Source organism: Charadrius vociferus, unplaced genomic scaffold (assembly GCF_000708025.1).
Source record: "Charadrius vociferus isolate BGI_N301 unplaced genomic scaffold, ASM70802v2 scaffold477, whole genome shotgun sequence".
Classification (NCBI taxonomy): Eukaryota; Metazoa; Chordata; class Aves; order Charadriiformes; family Charadriidae; genus Charadrius; species Charadrius vociferus.
In genome coordinates this window covers 1,782,980-1,801,215 of record NW_009649449.1, presented here as the reverse complement: position 1 = coordinate 1,801,215, position 18,236 = coordinate 1,782,980, and the positions used below count along the sequence as shown (strand labels likewise).

Here is an 18,236-nt window from a genome sequence, read left to right as displayed (position 1 = left end):
CAGTGAGGCTCCAACATTACCCCTGTGGTGCAAAGTGAGATGACGACAGGGAAGAACCCCTTGCTCCTTCTCCTCCTCCCTACATACGGCTCAGTCTCAATCCCCTGCTGCAACGCTTCCCAATACTCTACGCTGGGACACCAGTAACTCCCACGCTTTCTTTTAACAGTGCAGAGGAAACAGCTCTCATTCCCAACTCCCACGCTTTCTTTTAACAGTGCATCAGAGGAAACAGCTCTCATTCCTTTAGAGAAAGAGAACAACTCTGATCAAGGGAGGTGAACGCAGAGTTTTGCTTGTGTGCCGCAACCAGGTGGGTGTAGGAACAGACACAGGCTTCTGCCTAAAATGAACGTGGTATTCAGGCACACAGTAGGCAACACGAGCTCACTCACGTTGTTTCACTTAGTTCCATTTCTTACATTATGAATGGAAGCACATGCAAAGTGCTGAGGGATCCAACACAGCTGCAATTATCAGCAGCCTACCAGAAATGTGGGGTTTTAAAACGCCTGTTAACATCTTTCAGTTTGAACTAAGGAAAAGCCACCACTGATCCTTCCACTGGAAGAAGGATTTGAGATGCTCCTACCTCCCCAGCTGTGCCAATTCAACTATTTGACAGCTGTCCGACACACCGCACGTACGAAATGATGTTACTTTAGAGTATCCCACAAGTGGTACACGCTTTGTTTGCAAAAGGAACAAAACCACAAAAGCACCACTTTGGAGGTCACATTAAAGTCTTTATAACCAGAATACTGTCAAAAAGCCACAAAACACTTCTCTGTATTTACAACCTTTGCAGATCCTTAAGAAGTCTACAACATCATGCCAAAATTCTCCTATACAATTCTCACAGTAGACAAAGTTGTGAGGGTGGTATAAGAGGAGGAAGAAAAACACTGAGGGAAACACCTGTGAAAACAAGAAGAGTCATTCATATTAAGAGATACTAATAAAATTTGGCTATTGTGTGTATGTAGCAAGCTATGTAACAAGCTTCCAGAAGGCAACACATTTAAAGAATTACAACTGTGATACAAATACATGTAAATATTTGTTTTCCATCTCAAAAAAAAAACCAAACAAACACCCACACAACGGAGCCAGAGACATACCGCTTGCTAAGTTTGCATGTTGCTTTTTCACATGTACAAAACCAGGTTTCAACACGACTGACCTTTAATTGACTTGCCTATCATGTAAGAAGAATTTACAGCATTTCTAACAAATACAACAAAAAGGGACTACTACTGATGTATTCCTGTAAATTACCTGGAGGACATTACAGACTCACGGTACAGTTATAACTTCTGAATTTCAATTGCAGAAGTGATATACATGGCTCTGGATATTACAAGAAGGGGACATCCTATTATATTTGAAGGCAAAATCTCCTTCAGACTCCTAAGGAGCACGACAAAAATTCCTCCAGTGATCCACATGCCATTGAAATGAGACTTCCCAGGGCTGAACTTAAAACTTGGCCCTTAAGATGATTTCTGTAAGTTTTCTGGTACTCTTTGTTAATCTGATCTTTAATGCTTCTTGATATGAGAGTTAATAAAAGCAAAACTTCATGTTATTTCTGCTTTTAAGAACATTTAAATTCCTTTCTATTAATTTTTTTGTAGGTCAACATTGAACTGCATGGGAAAAACTTAACCTGCGTCGTCTGAAACTGCAAGCCACAGTCCAATAATCTGCTTAAATGTTTTGACACTGTATGTTAGCTTAAAAGTATGACATGGACAAGAAAGACATTCTCTGTAACAAGCACTAGGATCATACCTCTAAGAAGTTCTCAGTCCCACAACGAAGGAACACTCAAGTATTGAATTGTCTGTCTTAGAGGACTTTTGCAAAATGCGATGCCAGAATTGGAGTCTTTACAGGAATGCAGGAGAACAAGGACAAAATAGTTTCACCTGCTTGTCTGAACAGGTTTGAATTGATCCTGCCGCAGAACTTTAGTGCAGGGTTGTCTTTATTTTCATTTGAAAACTGGAACTCATTTTCCCCATGCTCCACATCGGTATTACAGATGGCCCAGGTTACCCACTAATTGCATGTGTTACAAAAGAAATTTATCCACAAGTAAAACATCTTGGCACCACAATTGGCCATTTTTAAAAAATACTTCCACAAGACTTTTTTCTTCCTTCTATAGAAGAGAGCAAAACCGTGTGTCAGATGCTTTCCCACACGGAACATGTCACTACAGTGGGTGATGCACTTGCAAGTAAAGAATGCTAAGCAAAATAAGGTAGCTAATTAAACTAGCCTGACTTGGAAAGAGAATGAATTCTAAGGTTTTCGATTGATTTCCAAATTTCAATTAGCTTGGAACAGCCACAAAAAACCCAACCAAACACCCACAAATGGCTGATTAAGTCCTGGCTCTCCTGCATGATTTTCTTACTAAGGATCTCCACAGGTATCTTGTAAATACAGTGTTTTGAGGGGCTTTATGATGGTATTCTGATTATTAAAACGTGATGCCTATCCACACTCAGAGCCCAAAGCGACTGTGCATTACTACTGAGTATTAATTATAAAACTTTCACATCAACCACACTGGCTCTCAGAATGCAATAAAGTTGTCCACAGTGACCCAAAACAAGGCTTGGGATTTACTCAAATTAGCATTTCCATTTCCCTTTTCACTTATTAGGAAGAGTTCTGCCTCAAAGCAATGTGGTTCTCCAGTTCACAGGATAGGAGGAACCGGGTAGCTGTAAAAAAATTAAAATGTTTCCATTACCTACCATCTCACCAGTAAAAACGGCGTCATGCATTACGGTTCAATTCTGAAACTGGAAAAATGCAAGCGCACTAAATATGCATGTTTTCATTTTACATAACTAATACTCTAAGGTCTAATGCATCAAATGGCCTTTGTTCGTTAATATTTAAACAAAGCACAAAAGACAGCTAGTTTTAGGAAGTCAGCCAAATTCAGCTACCTCTTCTACGGTAGTATAACAAAAAAGCCTTTCCTTTTCTAAAAATATCATGGTGAAAAACTTTCAGGAACTAATATGTCCTTCTCCATAACTCTCAGCATGACAGCCAACGCTCATCAGGAGGGTAACGGACTCCAAATGAAAACTTTATTTCCTTCCTAAGGGTTAAAATGACAAATGTGGCATCAAACCCCAATAGCCAAACAAAGGAACAGGAGTTGAAGTTCGCCTGGAACATTAAGTGAATAATCATTTCAATGAGCTGATATACATGTTGCATTGTGCCTTCCATGATCTTCATTTTTATCTGGTATAATTAACAATAAATCATTCCAGAGGCTACAGCATCTGTTATTACATAAATAAAACACCAGCAAAGGGAGCTTGTCAAGACTGATTTATATGAAGTGCTGCTCTGAAGTTTATTGGATTTCCATAATAAGAAATCATACCATATCAATTTTTTTTTTTTTTACATTAATCTTCTGGGTTGCATATGGTAATTTCTGCATGAAAACACAACTTAGTGCAGGGTAACATTCTCACAAATTATTTATCCAATAAATCTAGTACGTTTTTAATAGATGGTGAACAGAAAGATTAAAAGGGCACCATTTTGTCAGGACAACAAATTACTTATCTGAACTGTTTAAAGTTTCTCAAAAAAGTAGGCTCTCAGAAATAAGTCAAAGTTTCTTAAAATATCCCGCCTGACAGACATATCATTCATAAGAAAACACTTTTCTGGAAAAATTCAAAGTGAACAAGGAAAGTATCTTCACTAGTTTCTAAAAATTGCTATGAACAGCGTTAGTACACAGAGTAGATTTTTGAGGTGTGAAAAATCAACCACCACAGAAGCCTAAGGACCTTTCAAGAGCCATTAAGGTCAAACCTTGCAGATTGTATTTTCTTGGAAGTCCAACAGTCCATGTTCAGGCAGACTAGTTAAAGGGAACTATGCTGTGTCAACGGAGGGATGAAAACCAGCCCAGAGAGGAACAGGGGACTGGCACCACAATACCTACAAAAGAGAAACTCCAGCAAAGCTGAAGTTAACGAGATGATTACACCACCACCACAGGGTAAGTCTTACTGCTATCGCTACAATGTCATACTGGGGGGACGGGGAACTCAGGACAACAGCAGTTGAAAACATTACACAGACAAACGAGATTCTTAGGAGGATAAATTAAAAGTTTGTACAGGGCTTTTATTTCAGAAGTGTGAAACCCTCCCCCACTCAGAAAAGGAATCAGCAGTGGTTTTCTAAAATAGATGTGCACTGGAAATACAAAGAAAAAAGAATCAAAAGAACAGAAACAAAATATTTTGGGACTAATCTAAGTCTCAGAAGCAGGAAGTCTACAAGTGCAACTACAGGCTCCTTAAACTCCCAAGTGATTAAAGGGAGTAATTAAAGTAGACAGTGAAGCAGTGAAGTTAAATGAATTTTCTGCATTAGTCTTTTATTATAGATGACAAGGGGAAAGAAATTCCCATTCCAAAAGCTCCTTGCTGATTATTGGCCTTAACAGAGGTCTGGCTCTCCGAGAAGGATGTCAGGGAACAACTTCACAAACTCTAGAGTGGTAAGCCACCAGAGTCAGACGGCATCCATCCCAAGGGGAAGGAAGGAAATAAACTAAAACAGGTAAGAAGCTGAAGTAGATGTGCAATACTTATCTGCAATTTTTATCAAACAGCATAGAAATCTTTAACACAGTGGTTATCTTTAGGAAAGGAACCGAAGGACTAAGAGGTACACATTCACCTCAGTTCTGAAGTGCACTGTGAAGCGCTGAGAAATGAAACCCGACTTGGCAGATGTGAAAGTGAGAACAACAAGGAAGCATTTAATTTGGGTACAGAATTTGATCTTGGATTTCAGCTGGTTACACATGTGAGTACATAGACTATATTTAAACAATTTGCAGAATAAGAATGAAAGTTCTGTTGCTGTTTATTTAGTAAGTACTACAGGGGCACATTTTAGGTCTTAATCCTATTTTACTCCTGTCTGTTGCAGGAAACAGGAGAAAAAAACTGATGCGCTCTATGAAAGGTACGTAGTCAAATAGCAATGGAAATAAAACAAAAAGCAGTGCAAGTGGGTTTGGTAAGCTGACATTACATAAGCAACTTTTCATGTTAAAAACATAGGCATTTTAACTTTAGTGTAGATACCGCGTTATGCACACCTAATCATGGACTTGACCAGTTACAAACCAGTTCTACAACTTACACAGATCGAGCTTTTTAACGTTCTGAAGTATTTAAAAGCATCATGCAATGAGATGCTTTACTGACAGTAAAGAATCAGTTAAGCATATTTAACACAATTGATTTGATAAAGTCAGTTCCAATCACTTTAATAAAACAACCAAATAACAACACACTTCGGATACTTCCTCTAAACAAACAGATAATCTGTTCTGTTGCAGTGATTATCACTCAGTTTCTGATGTGTACCACAACCAGCTACAAGCTTTTAAGAATTTTATAAATAAATGGTTAAAAACTATGCAATTGTAAATAACTAAAGCAAGCAGAGGCAGACATAATGTTATGGTCATCAGGTAGTGTTTAACACTAGCCAATTTGCAGGAGTACAACATACTAAGTTGTTTTTTGTTGCTATCGCTTTGTTTTATTGTTACTGAATGAAAACAAATTACTTGAGCCTCAAGCACTGTGAACAAAGTGATGGGTGAGTTGCTGTAGATAGTTACGGTGCTGGACACCGAGGCAGAACATGCTTAAAACTTCTTTTAGGAAAGGAGATCTTTAAAAATTAAATTTGAAGCTACACACTGCATCCTCCCTTGGCAGTTTCACAAAAAACACACTCAACTGAAGCTGCTCCCAGCTTCCAGTCCGACCAGCTGTCCATGGGGTCCGTACATTTCTATGGTGATTGCCCCTAAAGCATGTTCCAGATTTAGCTAGAAACTCATTCAGCAAAGGGTACATCCTACCCTTTCTACAGCTTTCACAAGTGTAGGTGATTAGAACATAGGCAATAACCATGAAAACTCAACCCTTCATACCTCCCTTATATGTTTTATGGATAAAAGGTAACATAAAAAGAGGAAGAATGGAAATTGTTTATTGGTAGAGACAGCAGATCTGTCTCTGTGTTTCCTCAGAGTAACATATGACCAGTTACGTATAATTCCTTTTATGGTATTTCAGGAAGGAAACGACACAACAAAGGTCAGCTTAGAGTCACTACACCACAATTCTCCAAAAGCTGCAGATAGGGCTCTGGGGAAACAAACAACTATAGATTTCACTGTTACCAAAAAACATGGAATGACAGACAAATTTCTTCAGCTTGAACTTAAAAAACATTTCCTGTATGATGATTTAGTGATGTTAGTGCCCCCCACCCTCCCCAAAACAGTTAATTGTTGTGGCTGCACTGAAACTGTGTGAGCATCTCGACCTACACTCAAATCTATGTAACTACTCAGTAATGCATTATTTACATACATTATGTTCATGCGAGACCTAACAGGACACATACGCATCCAAATATAAATGATAATGAAGACTGGACCATGAGTGTGACAAACTCCAGACAGTCACTACCACATACATGACACTATACATCTGATGGCATCATGAGTTTTCCTTCTAGGAAATAACTATCATTTTCCTACAGCTAGGAGGTGGCTGGACTGCATGAAAGGACTGATACCCAGGTCAGATGCCAGCTGAATAAGGAACAATTCCAGCTGGTGTACTTGACCTGAGCAGCTTCCCATACAGAACATTCGCTAACTGTCATCTTCAAGGCATCATCCAAGGGTTTATCACTGAAGTTCTGTAGGTTAGACTTTTGAAAACTAGTTGGTATGTGAAAGGAAGTTATGACATCCTAGGCTATCATCATACTCATATTGTGATCCCAAAATTATTTTACCTGCTAAATATTTTATGCACTACATGCTTTAAGTAGTCCAGAAATAAATGGAAAACTGTTCTTCTGTGCACTAGTTCTTTATACTTACTGTATTGAGCGCGTTAAGTGTAGTGTCATCACGGGAGGCTGCCACACAACCATCTTCTGTGGATCCTCCATCACACATGCCTGCAAAAGCTGCCATGCTCCTTTATAGTTTGAGGGGGGAAAAAAGTTAAATACTTCAGCCACTGTTTGACACACACATCATGCAATACACCAACAGTATATTTACACATTAAATCACAAATTTCAGAGCTTTGCAATACTGTGGAAACAAGTAAAACGAGGCACCGCAAACACTGCTTATAGAATAATTAATTCAAAATTAAAAATGGATTTCATCAATTGAAAATCTGCACAGCAGTAGTACCAAAGCCTGATCATGATTATGGAAGATATAACCTCCAGATATGAGGACAGAGTCTCACCTCTGTAATTTTAGTTTCACAATGTTAGAAAACTGACTGAAATTGCAGATCCCCCACATCTCTAAATTCTTGAAAACTACAAGTAATTTACTCATACCCTGAATTATTATGAGGCCCACCAGTGCATCTGATTAATCTACCAGGCATACCAGAGATCCGTATGAAACTGAAACGCAAACTGCAGCTTACTCAAAAAACATGTAGTCTCTGAAGGAATCCTGTGCTATCACGGCTATTCCACTGGTAGCAGTTACTTCCCTCGTTCCATGGTACATATCCAACGCTCTTTCTATCACGCTAGCACATACTGCTGCCTTTGCATTTTAAAGCCACAGCCAATGGAAAGACTCTGTGTTGGCCCAACATCAAATCAGAGCATTCTTGCTTCAAACGAAACGCTTCAACTTATCTGGCTGACCTCCATGCTACAGCTACACCAAAAGTGAACAGAAAGGAGTGACCGCAGCCAACTGCACGTACATGGCAGTCCACGTTTCCACTACAGCATTCTAAAGCCATTGCTAGCATCTTGGCTGAAATTACCTTGCTGCCCTAAGGTACATAAGTAAGTCACAGTCATTGACGCCTGGCATCCACACAAGCTCTTCGTGCTGTGTCACTGTGTCACCATCTGGGGAAGGAAATGGCTGCAGATCAGGAAGCTTAGCCTGGAAAAAAACGAAGAGTTCGTACAGACATTACAGTTGTTAACAATGTTAGGAGCATGCACAAGTGTGTTATTAATAACAACAGAGTTTGTAAATTCTCTGGAATATTATGATCTCATAGACGGAAGATATTCAGACAACAGGTGGTGAAGCTATTTGATCCAAGTTTCACAAGTTTGAGGGAACTTGGTCATCAAGCCCCAAACTATTCACTTTATCCAGCATTCCTTCTTTTAGAAGGGCTGCTCATTTTCTGACAACTGTGGAGGGTGAACACCACCTCTCAGGCCACCACCAGTGAAGCCCTTCTGTATATAGACCAAGCAGAAATGTCCGCAGAAATATCACAGCTTGAAAGTAAACCATGTATATGTAGTCCTCCGTTGTACAGAAGTCAAACATTGTTGGAAATGTACCCTCAAAGAGACAGTTTCATTTGTCAAAAAGATGCTGTTACAACTCCTGCTTGCCAGGCTAAAACATACTCATATGAAAGACGGCAAGAATGTGGTTACCATATGCATCCCACTTTAAATCACTTAAAAACCCTACACATTTGACACTAAGTTTAAAATCAAGTCCTCAGTAAATCATTAAAACTCTAAAGAGAAACAGAGAAATTCCCTGAAAGTGAGACAGCTCAGCGAAATGAACTCTGCCACTAAATAAGTATTACACTGTATCCAGAGACCCAATTAGCATCTTTAGTCATCTACTGCTATGGGATGAGATAGCTGAGAGCCTCTTCAGAAACAGCTTTTAAGCCCTATAATTACCTCCTATACTTACAACGCTAAACATATTTGAGAGGCAACATTTATACATAACCAGTAATTACAAGTCACAGGTTCAGATGTCTTTCATGTTCTGCTCTTTAATCTGTACTTTATTTCACTTCTTCCCTGGGAAAATGGATATGTCGCTGAACTTCTCTTCTGGAAAAGGGTAAGCAAGCATTACACCGAGATGAGATTTCTCCGAGAGCTAGGCATTCTAGCAACCAGGGTGCTTTCACAAATTAATGTTCATCCTTACGTACCCTAGGAACATGCTTAATTACTAGAGCAACTCTTGAACAACTCTAGTCATTAATTTGTAAGCCAAAAGTTTTCATGGGAGAACATTTAGTAGAGACCCACTCTCCTCCTCCTATGCGTGTGAATTTGAGAACTGCAATTCTACAACACATTTTTCTTCACTTGTGTCCCTACTTGCTATTACGATACAAGTGGTAGTTTGAGGCATCTGTGCACTAAGTAGCAAAAAAACCCACTAGTCCTCTAGCACCTGTAACACACACAGTTTAAGGTAAATGAAGGCAACAGATACTCATCAGAAACCACTGTTGGGATCTCAGGGCTGTTTCTGGGTTCTGCCACATACACCTTATTCTCAATAACGTAGGTGGAGGAAAGCATATCCATTCCCTTGTGTAGAGGAGACTGTTTATACACTTTCCAAAAAATGAATCAGACTGCAGAACGGAAAACAGCAAATAACATCTTCAGGCTGACTTCCTATTGTGGCCTACTAACAACCATTCATGTATCTTGAGATTATACCTTACAGTAATTAATAGGATGAGAATATATCCTCTTCGCGATGACATTTGTCAGAAACGTAGATGCTCAGCAAATGAGTGAAAGAATGGCAGTTTAAAATATTAAACAAGCAAAAATTAACAGTATTCTAAATCAGTGGACATTCTTCCTACTTTGTTTCTCTCCATAAATGCATTTGGTAATTATACCGTACAGCACAGGTGACTAATACCTGCCAAAGTATTAGATGACAATTTGAGATGAAATTTTTTTGAAGGTATCATTTACAGTACTCTTATTATGACTAGTGAAAAGACTACAAGTTTAATTGCCAAGGACTTTCTTCCTCTAAATGTAAAACATCCTTAGGAACGTTACATAGGTTCCATAAATGTTTACTTTCACTAGTCATTAAATAGGATTTTTAAAAGAGTCTGAATGAATATTCATCACTGGGATGCAGAAATCCAGTACTTGGACAGTACAAAGTCAATTGCAGAGGTAAAGGAGAGCACTGAGTTCCTGGTGACAGAGTTGGCCTTATAAAGCAGCGTGAGTTGTATGCTAATGCTCTCTAAGAACAGATTATTTTAAATGCTTATGAAGGATTTCCCTCAACTTAGAACTAACATAGCAGGAAGAGAATAACATCTAGAGTCTTAACCTTATTCTGCTCCCCAGTGTTTGAACCCATTCAGCGCACTTTCTCAAATTCTATTTTAACAATCCAAATGACTTAGGGCACTGGTTTTAAGAATTTACAGTTCTTACTGCTTCTCACAGTCAAACAAACAATACAACTGAGGTCTCCCGATCTTTAAAATTGAAACTTATCCTCTATACAGCATCACAAAGTGAAAAGAAAACCTGCATAGAGAATTTCCTGGGAAATACAGATAAGATACTATAATTATAATATGACTTCTGTAGACTGTGGACAAATGGGATATTCCAATAATCATCCAGAACTACCACGCCTCCCAGTTAAAAACGATTTAAACTGCTTTGTATGAAAATTATGCAGGTAAAAGGGTGAGGACCAGCTAACCTTTTGAACGTCAGGGGGAGCGTGTGTTGGTGATGCTGGCACAAGGCAGCACCTGAAGAAGGTATTTAGAAAGATACCTACCCTCGCTGCTGCCCAAACTGCTCCAATTATAAACACTAATTTAATTTTTAAGACGACTTGAATTACTAAATACACAATGGCCCCCCGACTTTGATGCTGAAGCACCACAGTTGGCCAAACTCATTTAACATACAAAAAATAAGAAAAAACGTGCAGGCTTCAAGTGTAAACACAAGTCAGTGAGGAAATGCAAAGCCACAGACATGACACCAGGCAGAGCACGCTCAGAGACAAACAAAAGGGAGAGCAGGTTTACGGTGAATCCTGCACTGATGACAGCTACATTAACAGACATGCTTAAAAGCACTGTATCCTGTGTTAAAAGTTGAATACATGCATAAATATATACGTATATCTCAACACAGTTGCTGTACAGAAAATAAGCCTTTCTCAGGTTTGAAGTTCCCCCATCCTTCTAATTTTGTAATGTTGTTCTTGGAGAACTGCTCTCTTTCTTTTTTTAATCACTTCCAACAGAACTCTATTTTGTTAAAATACACAGATTCATGAAAAGGACTGTTATAGGCAGCATACTATCAACTTGACAATTTTGTTCTTTATTACCAAATTAGAAGATCTACTTTGAATATAACTGGAAAACACCAAATTAATTTTTTATAGTTTATTAAAACCATTGATTGGTGAAAGCTAGCTAAGAATACATTCATTTTTAACTCCAGAATGTGCCCAATAATAGATTTTTCCTTCATTTCCAGTAGTTACTCATATTCCTTCAATCTTATTTTAGAATTAACCCAATAGCACTTCCGCTAGTAAAAATCATTAACATATCAACATTTGACACAGAAAAATCTCATTAACTGAGCTAAGGCATTCTAAAGAACTCATGATGAATCTAAAAAAACCCAACTCACTGTGTTTGAATGCATACAATTTTAAGTAAGTGTCCTCTGAACAGACTAAGTGGCAAAAGCACACCCTCTGGATATTAGAATACAAACAAAATCCCTTACAAACAAAATCCCTTACCTGATGGCTGGGTCCAACTCTGATTTCACCTTGGGTACTGTTTAGCCTCCTAATACATAAAGAAAAAAAAACAGTAACAAGAAAGAATTACAATTAATGAAATTTAGGATCATATTCTGTATTTTTTGTCATTGCATTTCCAATGCAAATGGACGAGAAGCAAAAATAATACATTATTAAGAAAACAAGAAAGGATATACTCAGGTGTATTGCCGGCTACACTGCAAATGGCAAAAACCAACCGGGCAAGTCGGGAACTTTTAGTGAAGCAGTTGAAGTCAAGAAGAAGATCAGTGTGATCCGTCCTCACAGCAGCACGAAAGCATCAGGGAGCTGATAATGGCACACGCATCTTCCCACTTTTTGACATTTCCATTTCATGCAATATTGAAGTAGCACTGACTTCTAACCAAGACCCTTTAAAAGCACCTCCAGCTCTGACCGCCCTGTGCTTTAGCCAGCCAACTCACGAGCCCGCCATGCAAAGAATCACCTTCCAACAAGCATCAGACTTCTACTGGTACTATGTTCCTTCAGCTGCTTATTTCAACACCAAACCTAAAATAACGCAGACCATATGCTAAGCACTGTGCTACAGATTAATACACAGGAAATACCATGTTCCACATTAACATCTTTGTGGTCATTTTCATTTTGAAAGAGAAAATATCTTAAATAAAAGTACTCGAAGTAATAATCTTCGAAGAACAGAGCCTTGCATTACCAGAACTGGTAAAACTAATTCTGCTTTTTCCAGGCAGCCTTCATGGAAAACCATTCAAGTTACTTTGGATCTCACATGCAAAATTATCTAGCTCCTGCTTTAAGAAGTTAAAATTATTATTGCTGCTGTTCATTAATCTGCTAAAAATCATGTCAAATAGAATGACACAGAAGGACAGAAAAATCTAAAAAGCAATGTAAACATGCCTTGTAACATTTGTAGAAGTGAATTTAGTTCAATTAATCCAAAAAAGAGCTTCCCTTATACATAATACACTTGGCCCTCATGTCTTTCCACTCTTTTGGAAAGAGGTTTATATAAAAACTTCAAGTTCCAAATGAACTGTCCTCCACATAGTGAGAATCGCACTCTGAGGGGCTCTGTGCTGCTCACACAGTTGGTTGGAGTTACTGAAACATCACAGTATATGGGAGAAGAAAAACTATTTTTTCATGTTGCAGTAGAATTACCCTGGCAAGAACAGAAGTTAAAGGTATGGCAGTATAAACCAGAATAACACATCTGACATGAGAGAATTTATTCTTCTTCCTAAATTTTGAATAGACTAACAGAGTAAACAAAACTTTATCCCTGAAGAGTGTCTTTTGACCCTTTTTGTTTATTAAATATATTACAATCTAAGCAACAAGGTGGCACACAAACAAAACTATTTACTGGAAATATTAATTTCTCAAGGGCTACAGTTGAATCCATGGGACCTCTCTGCTGTCATCTCACATACCCAGCTCTTGTCAAGAGCCAGATCGCTACAATCGATAAAGGCACTTGCGCCTGAACATCGGTATTCGGGATACCGAAAGCAGCCGCAGTTTGAAAACTTAAATGACACTCAAATGATAGTCCTGTAAAAGAGCATTAAAGAACACAACCAAATCCAAGGAAATTCTAAATTCACTGATCTTCTTTACCTATAAATTTTTCTTAAACAGACGTCTTATTTATATTCTGTATATTACATTAAAAGGATGACAAAATTCAGAGCTGTTATAAAACAAACTTCTGAATTCAACACTTCAATAACTGTGTGACATTTAAGCAAGCCTCAACGCACTAGCAAGGAAGAGCACACACATAAACCGAACAGGTCACCATCTTCAATCTGGAAACAGCAAACTTCAATTAATCGTGCAATTTGCTGTTACAGGAATAATGACATCATTTTACAAGTAAGCCGCCACCCTGCAGGATTTCTTATTCACCCTGCTGTGTTCACAGGGATCACAAGCAATGGCTGAGACACAGTTTCCTTTAAACTTTAGAAATTAAGAACACAAACATGAACTGCTAGCCCTGAGCGAAACTAACAATGGATAGCCCAAACCATTAAATACCATTTGAAGTCAGAAAGCTTATTGGAGGGTTTGTTTTTTTTTTTGTTTTGGGGTTTTTTTGTTTTTGGTTTTGTTTGTTTTTTTTTTACACGATCATTTGCATACCTTTATGAAGATTTTTCCCCTCAAAGCTTCAAAGTATGTTGCATACGTGTATTAAGTTAAACTCGCCCTTGCTGACCATTCTGCAACGTTATTCACTGGTGCACCAGTGGGGAAACTACAGCAGTGGATCTGCGTGGCCCTTATCCAACAGAACCCGACAGGAGAAGCCGTCAGACAGGAATAAACATGGGGTTTGTAATACTTAATCTTATGTCTTGATGTCTATGCAATGCTACCTCCCTGGTAAGCAGATCGGCTCTAAAACATGTGCCAAGAGTCTCCTGAAAAGAACGAGAACATGTCAAAATGTTTTTCTCCAATGTGTATTTTTGCAAGACATGATCTGACACTGTTCTCTTGTTTCCAGGTTATGCAAAGAAATGACTGAACTAGAAAATCAATTTTAGATTTACAACAAAGTTATAAATTAAATACCAAAGTACATTTTTTTCAGCTACGAGGTGTCAGAATTTTTCCCTGTGAGGAATGAAGGGGAAACTGGCAACAGAAAATGCTGATGCTCTTCCTTTATTCCCAGAATTCATTTTAAAGCCACGCACATCTCTACTAGTCAGTGCAAGTCAAACATAAAACATGTCTATGCACTTTGAGCCAGCTACAATACTTCATACCAGCCAAAGGCCGCAAAGGTAGGCTTTGTACTTAAACAGAAAATTAAGTTATTTTCCATTTAGATAGGAAAAAACCCAGCAGTCCAAATATCCCCCAACTCTCAATTTCTTCAGTTACATCACACTGTATATGACAAACAAAGCATTTCAGAATCAAGCCTGATTATAGGATGCTGGAGCATCCCATAAGTAATTGCAAAGATAGAAGGAAAGTTGTGGATGGGACTTGTGCTCCTAACTACGCGGAGCTAGCTGGGAAACTCAATGGGGCGTCCAACCACGACTCCTCACACGAAAACGAAGTGTCGAGAGAAATATTTCAGTGTGCCTTTCATCACCCATTTATCGTTTCCTGATTATATTCCCACCCCAAAGGCACTCCCTCCCGCTGCCCCACAAGGTGAGGGCTGGGCGGAATTCAGCTGCTGTGCGGGAAGCTCTTTCAGATCGCAATACATCACACTTTTGAAAAAGGGCACAAAGCTGATGGCTCTGCAAGGGCACGCAATCCTTTAAATAATTTTTACTGTTTCCCCCTCCCCAGGAATAGGTTTGCAAATGGAAAGAAAATTCTTGCTATGGAAACTAAAATGCACTGTAGATTTTTAAGCTAAATTATATTGGCGGAGAGCAATTACAATAATAATGGAACAGCACTCTGTGTTTATTCTATGGGAAAGGAAAAAGAGGACCCAACACCGTATATGAAATCCGACACAAAAGAAACTGATGTAACAAAGCAGTATCCATAGCAACAACAACTTAATATTTCAGTCCTCTTCAGCTGCAGTGGATTAAATATAATGACAAGATGTTCCCTTTGAAAAGTAACCTGTTGCCATGACAACGTTGTATTCTGCAAAGTAAACAGGGGCTGGTCAGAAAGGAGATGGAAGCCTGCGACTGAATATCAAAAAGGCAAGAAGCTTCTGTAGCAGAGCAGGGCAAAACAAGCACACTCTAATCCGAGAGAGGCTTGTTCCAAACCGTTCGGGGAGAAGAGAGAGGATGTTCAGTTCAATAAAGCTTTGTCCTTTCAATTCTAAAGCAACAGGGGAGGTTGGAGGTTCAAGGCCAAAAGCAGCGCCACCGAGAGAAGACAGTTCAGAGGCGAGGATGAGAAAGGAAAAGGAGACAGCACAGGGTGGTGCAGAGCTGTAATTTATCAGCTTTAGAAAGAAGAAAAGGGGAAGGAAGGCAGGCTGTCAACAACAGTTCCTGCACGATCTTCAATACAGGAACAAGTTTAACCCTCTCTGTTTATCATCTACCTCCTTGTCTAGACTGTACACCAGACAGAACACACTTACGCAGAAGCGGGCACAACTGGCAGCCTTCGTCCATGGACATAATGCAGCACTGCAATGCCATCAAGGACTGAAACACGGCAACAAGAACTGCCACCAGACAGAGTTTGAGCTGCAGTGAGGTACACCAGATCAGCTGCGAGGGTAACTCGGGTTCAGGGCTTGCAACCCCACCGCTGTTACGGTACAGCCAGAGCCGCAGAGGGTTCAAGGCTGGAAACTTGGAACAGAACTCTCCAGTTCGGAGGCAACAGCAAATTTGCATTTGCAGATTTCTGCATAGCACTTCTCTGCCCTGTCCTATCCTTGACATGAATCTAAGTCAGTTCCTTACCCAGCACGTTTAGTGAAGATCTTGGCTAGGAAGCCAGGCTTCTAAAAACTACAGACACTGCCTACCTAAGGTGGACCTTCAAGGTCAAGGATGGCACGTACAAGGTGGTACCTTAGAAGCTGTGATACTGCTTCCTTCATGTTTTCCTTTTTACTACCAAAGTTCAGCAAGAAACAAGCTATGCACTAACTGCGCATTTTTCATACTGACTTACATGCCTGAGATGGGGGTGAGGGTGGCGGTACTACGGCAGTATCTCATTGAACCGACTGTGTTGTTCATCAGTTCATTTCACCCAGCAACACACATGGTTTAATTGTGTTTCAGGGTGGTCACCACGCACTCGGTGCTCTCCACCACACACCGCACTTCCGCTGACTTTCTGAAACACCTGCAACTAGCCAGCAGCAGCTCAGAAAACATGAAAACAACTTAAGGCTACTATGAAGTTAAAAAAACCAACACAAAACAACAACAACAGCTGAACAAAACACCACAACCCAAATGTCGCACATAGGACAGCAGTCTGTGCTACCCATGTAACCACTCTTGGCAAAATCATTCCCGATTCTGCGTATTGAGGTGATCTGTAATTAAGCTAGAGGGTTGCCTCAACAGAAAAAGGTTTTTGGACCGGCCAAACCGCTCAGTCACAGACCACCTCTCAAACAGTCCTTCTGATTCTCCTCGGAGCTCTCCAAAAAGGGTTGTCAAAACCCACCTGCTAAAAACCACTGCCTACGGCAACATGTGCCTATCACTAAGGCAAACTTAACAGTGCAGAAGAAGTTTCAACAAAAGAACCAGAAGCACTACCAGTCTAAGGAGCTCTGGCCATCCTGGAATCCAGCCTGCAGAAGGGGACTGGGCTCTCTGGAGCCGAGAGCAGAACGGGTTCCAGAACAGTGATTTCTGTGCATTTGGCCACCAGAGCGTGAGGAGAGACTGGTAGCTAAGGCAGTCTGCAAAAACAGTTGGAAGAGGTCATCACTGTTATATGACGAAAGATTAAAAGAGGAAGGACACAGCTTAAAGCTAGGACAGGGAGGGGTTTGGGGCGGCGGGGGGTAGGGGGTGGTTTCCTGTTTTTAATAAGCAATAACAAGCTACAGCACAAAACAACTAATGTTATGAGACTTAGGTTATTTACAAAGCCTGGTAAGAAAATCGATGGCTTACTAAATAAAACCAAAACGAGATTAGATATATATATATATTATAGGCAGAATGGATTATAAATTGCCATCATACACTTGAACTGATGTAGCCAGTCACTATTATTGGCAAGATAATCAGTTACATAAATTGAAAATGTGATACAGTAAGGCAATTCCTAGATATTAGTGATTTCTGTAAAACTAATATAAACCTGAAGTAGTCAGGAAAGAGAAAGTCTCAAGAAAAGGTTTTTAAAAAAATCCTGTTATGCAAATGGTCCAATAACCAAGATGAAAAAAACGCTCTTTAGAGGCAGTTCTAAAAACATCTGGCAAGGATCATTTTGTTCCATCTCTAGAGGGACAAAACTGGAGAGAACAAAATTACTCCACTCCAACTTCAGCTGGTTAAAAAATAGTTTATCAGGGCCTGAAAGGAACTGGCATTACATTCAAGAGATTCATTTGCTAGGACATTCTGTTTCGTTTTATTCCGTGCATCCATAAAACAGAACTCAGAACCTCCCTTGCCGTGCTCCACCCTCATCCCATGCTACTGCAGGCTCTGGCTGCAAAGACTTAACTATAAAAGAAGAGCTTTACATACGTTTGCTCCTCTGCAGCACTGAAGAAGTCATAAGATTTCACCACAGTGATGCAAAATAGACTGCCCACAAACACAATAAGCCTGTGTCATACATCATACTTTCTCCAAGCATCCTCTTACAGTCACTGCTGGGAGACAGGACACCGAGCCAAATGGATCCTCAGTTTGGCCCAGGAAGGCCACTCTTCCACGTGTTCTTACACCATACAGTTCAAAATACAAAAGGGACAATCAGGTTTCAAGCCATAACAGCTTTAACCAAGAAAACCCACAACTACCACAAAGCCATGAGTTAGGTGCCTAAGAATAACAGAATTACACCC

General features: G+C 39.6%; 1 protein-coding gene across 1 annotated transcript in view; it reads right to left on the bottom strand.

Annotated features, from left to right (window-relative positions):
• The window catches only part of RERE (arginine-glutamic acid dipeptide (RE) repeats), a 175,648-nt gene that overhangs the window by 87,519 nt on the left and 69,893 nt on the right, over positions 1 to 18,236 (bottom strand). The window contains 3 exon segments of the mRNA XM_009889653.1: positions 6,986 to 7,085; positions 7,911 to 8,035; positions 11,696 to 11,744. Of these exon segments, the coding sequence (XP_009887955.1) occupies positions 6,986 to 7,085; positions 7,911 to 8,035; positions 11,696 to 11,744 (274 nt within the window).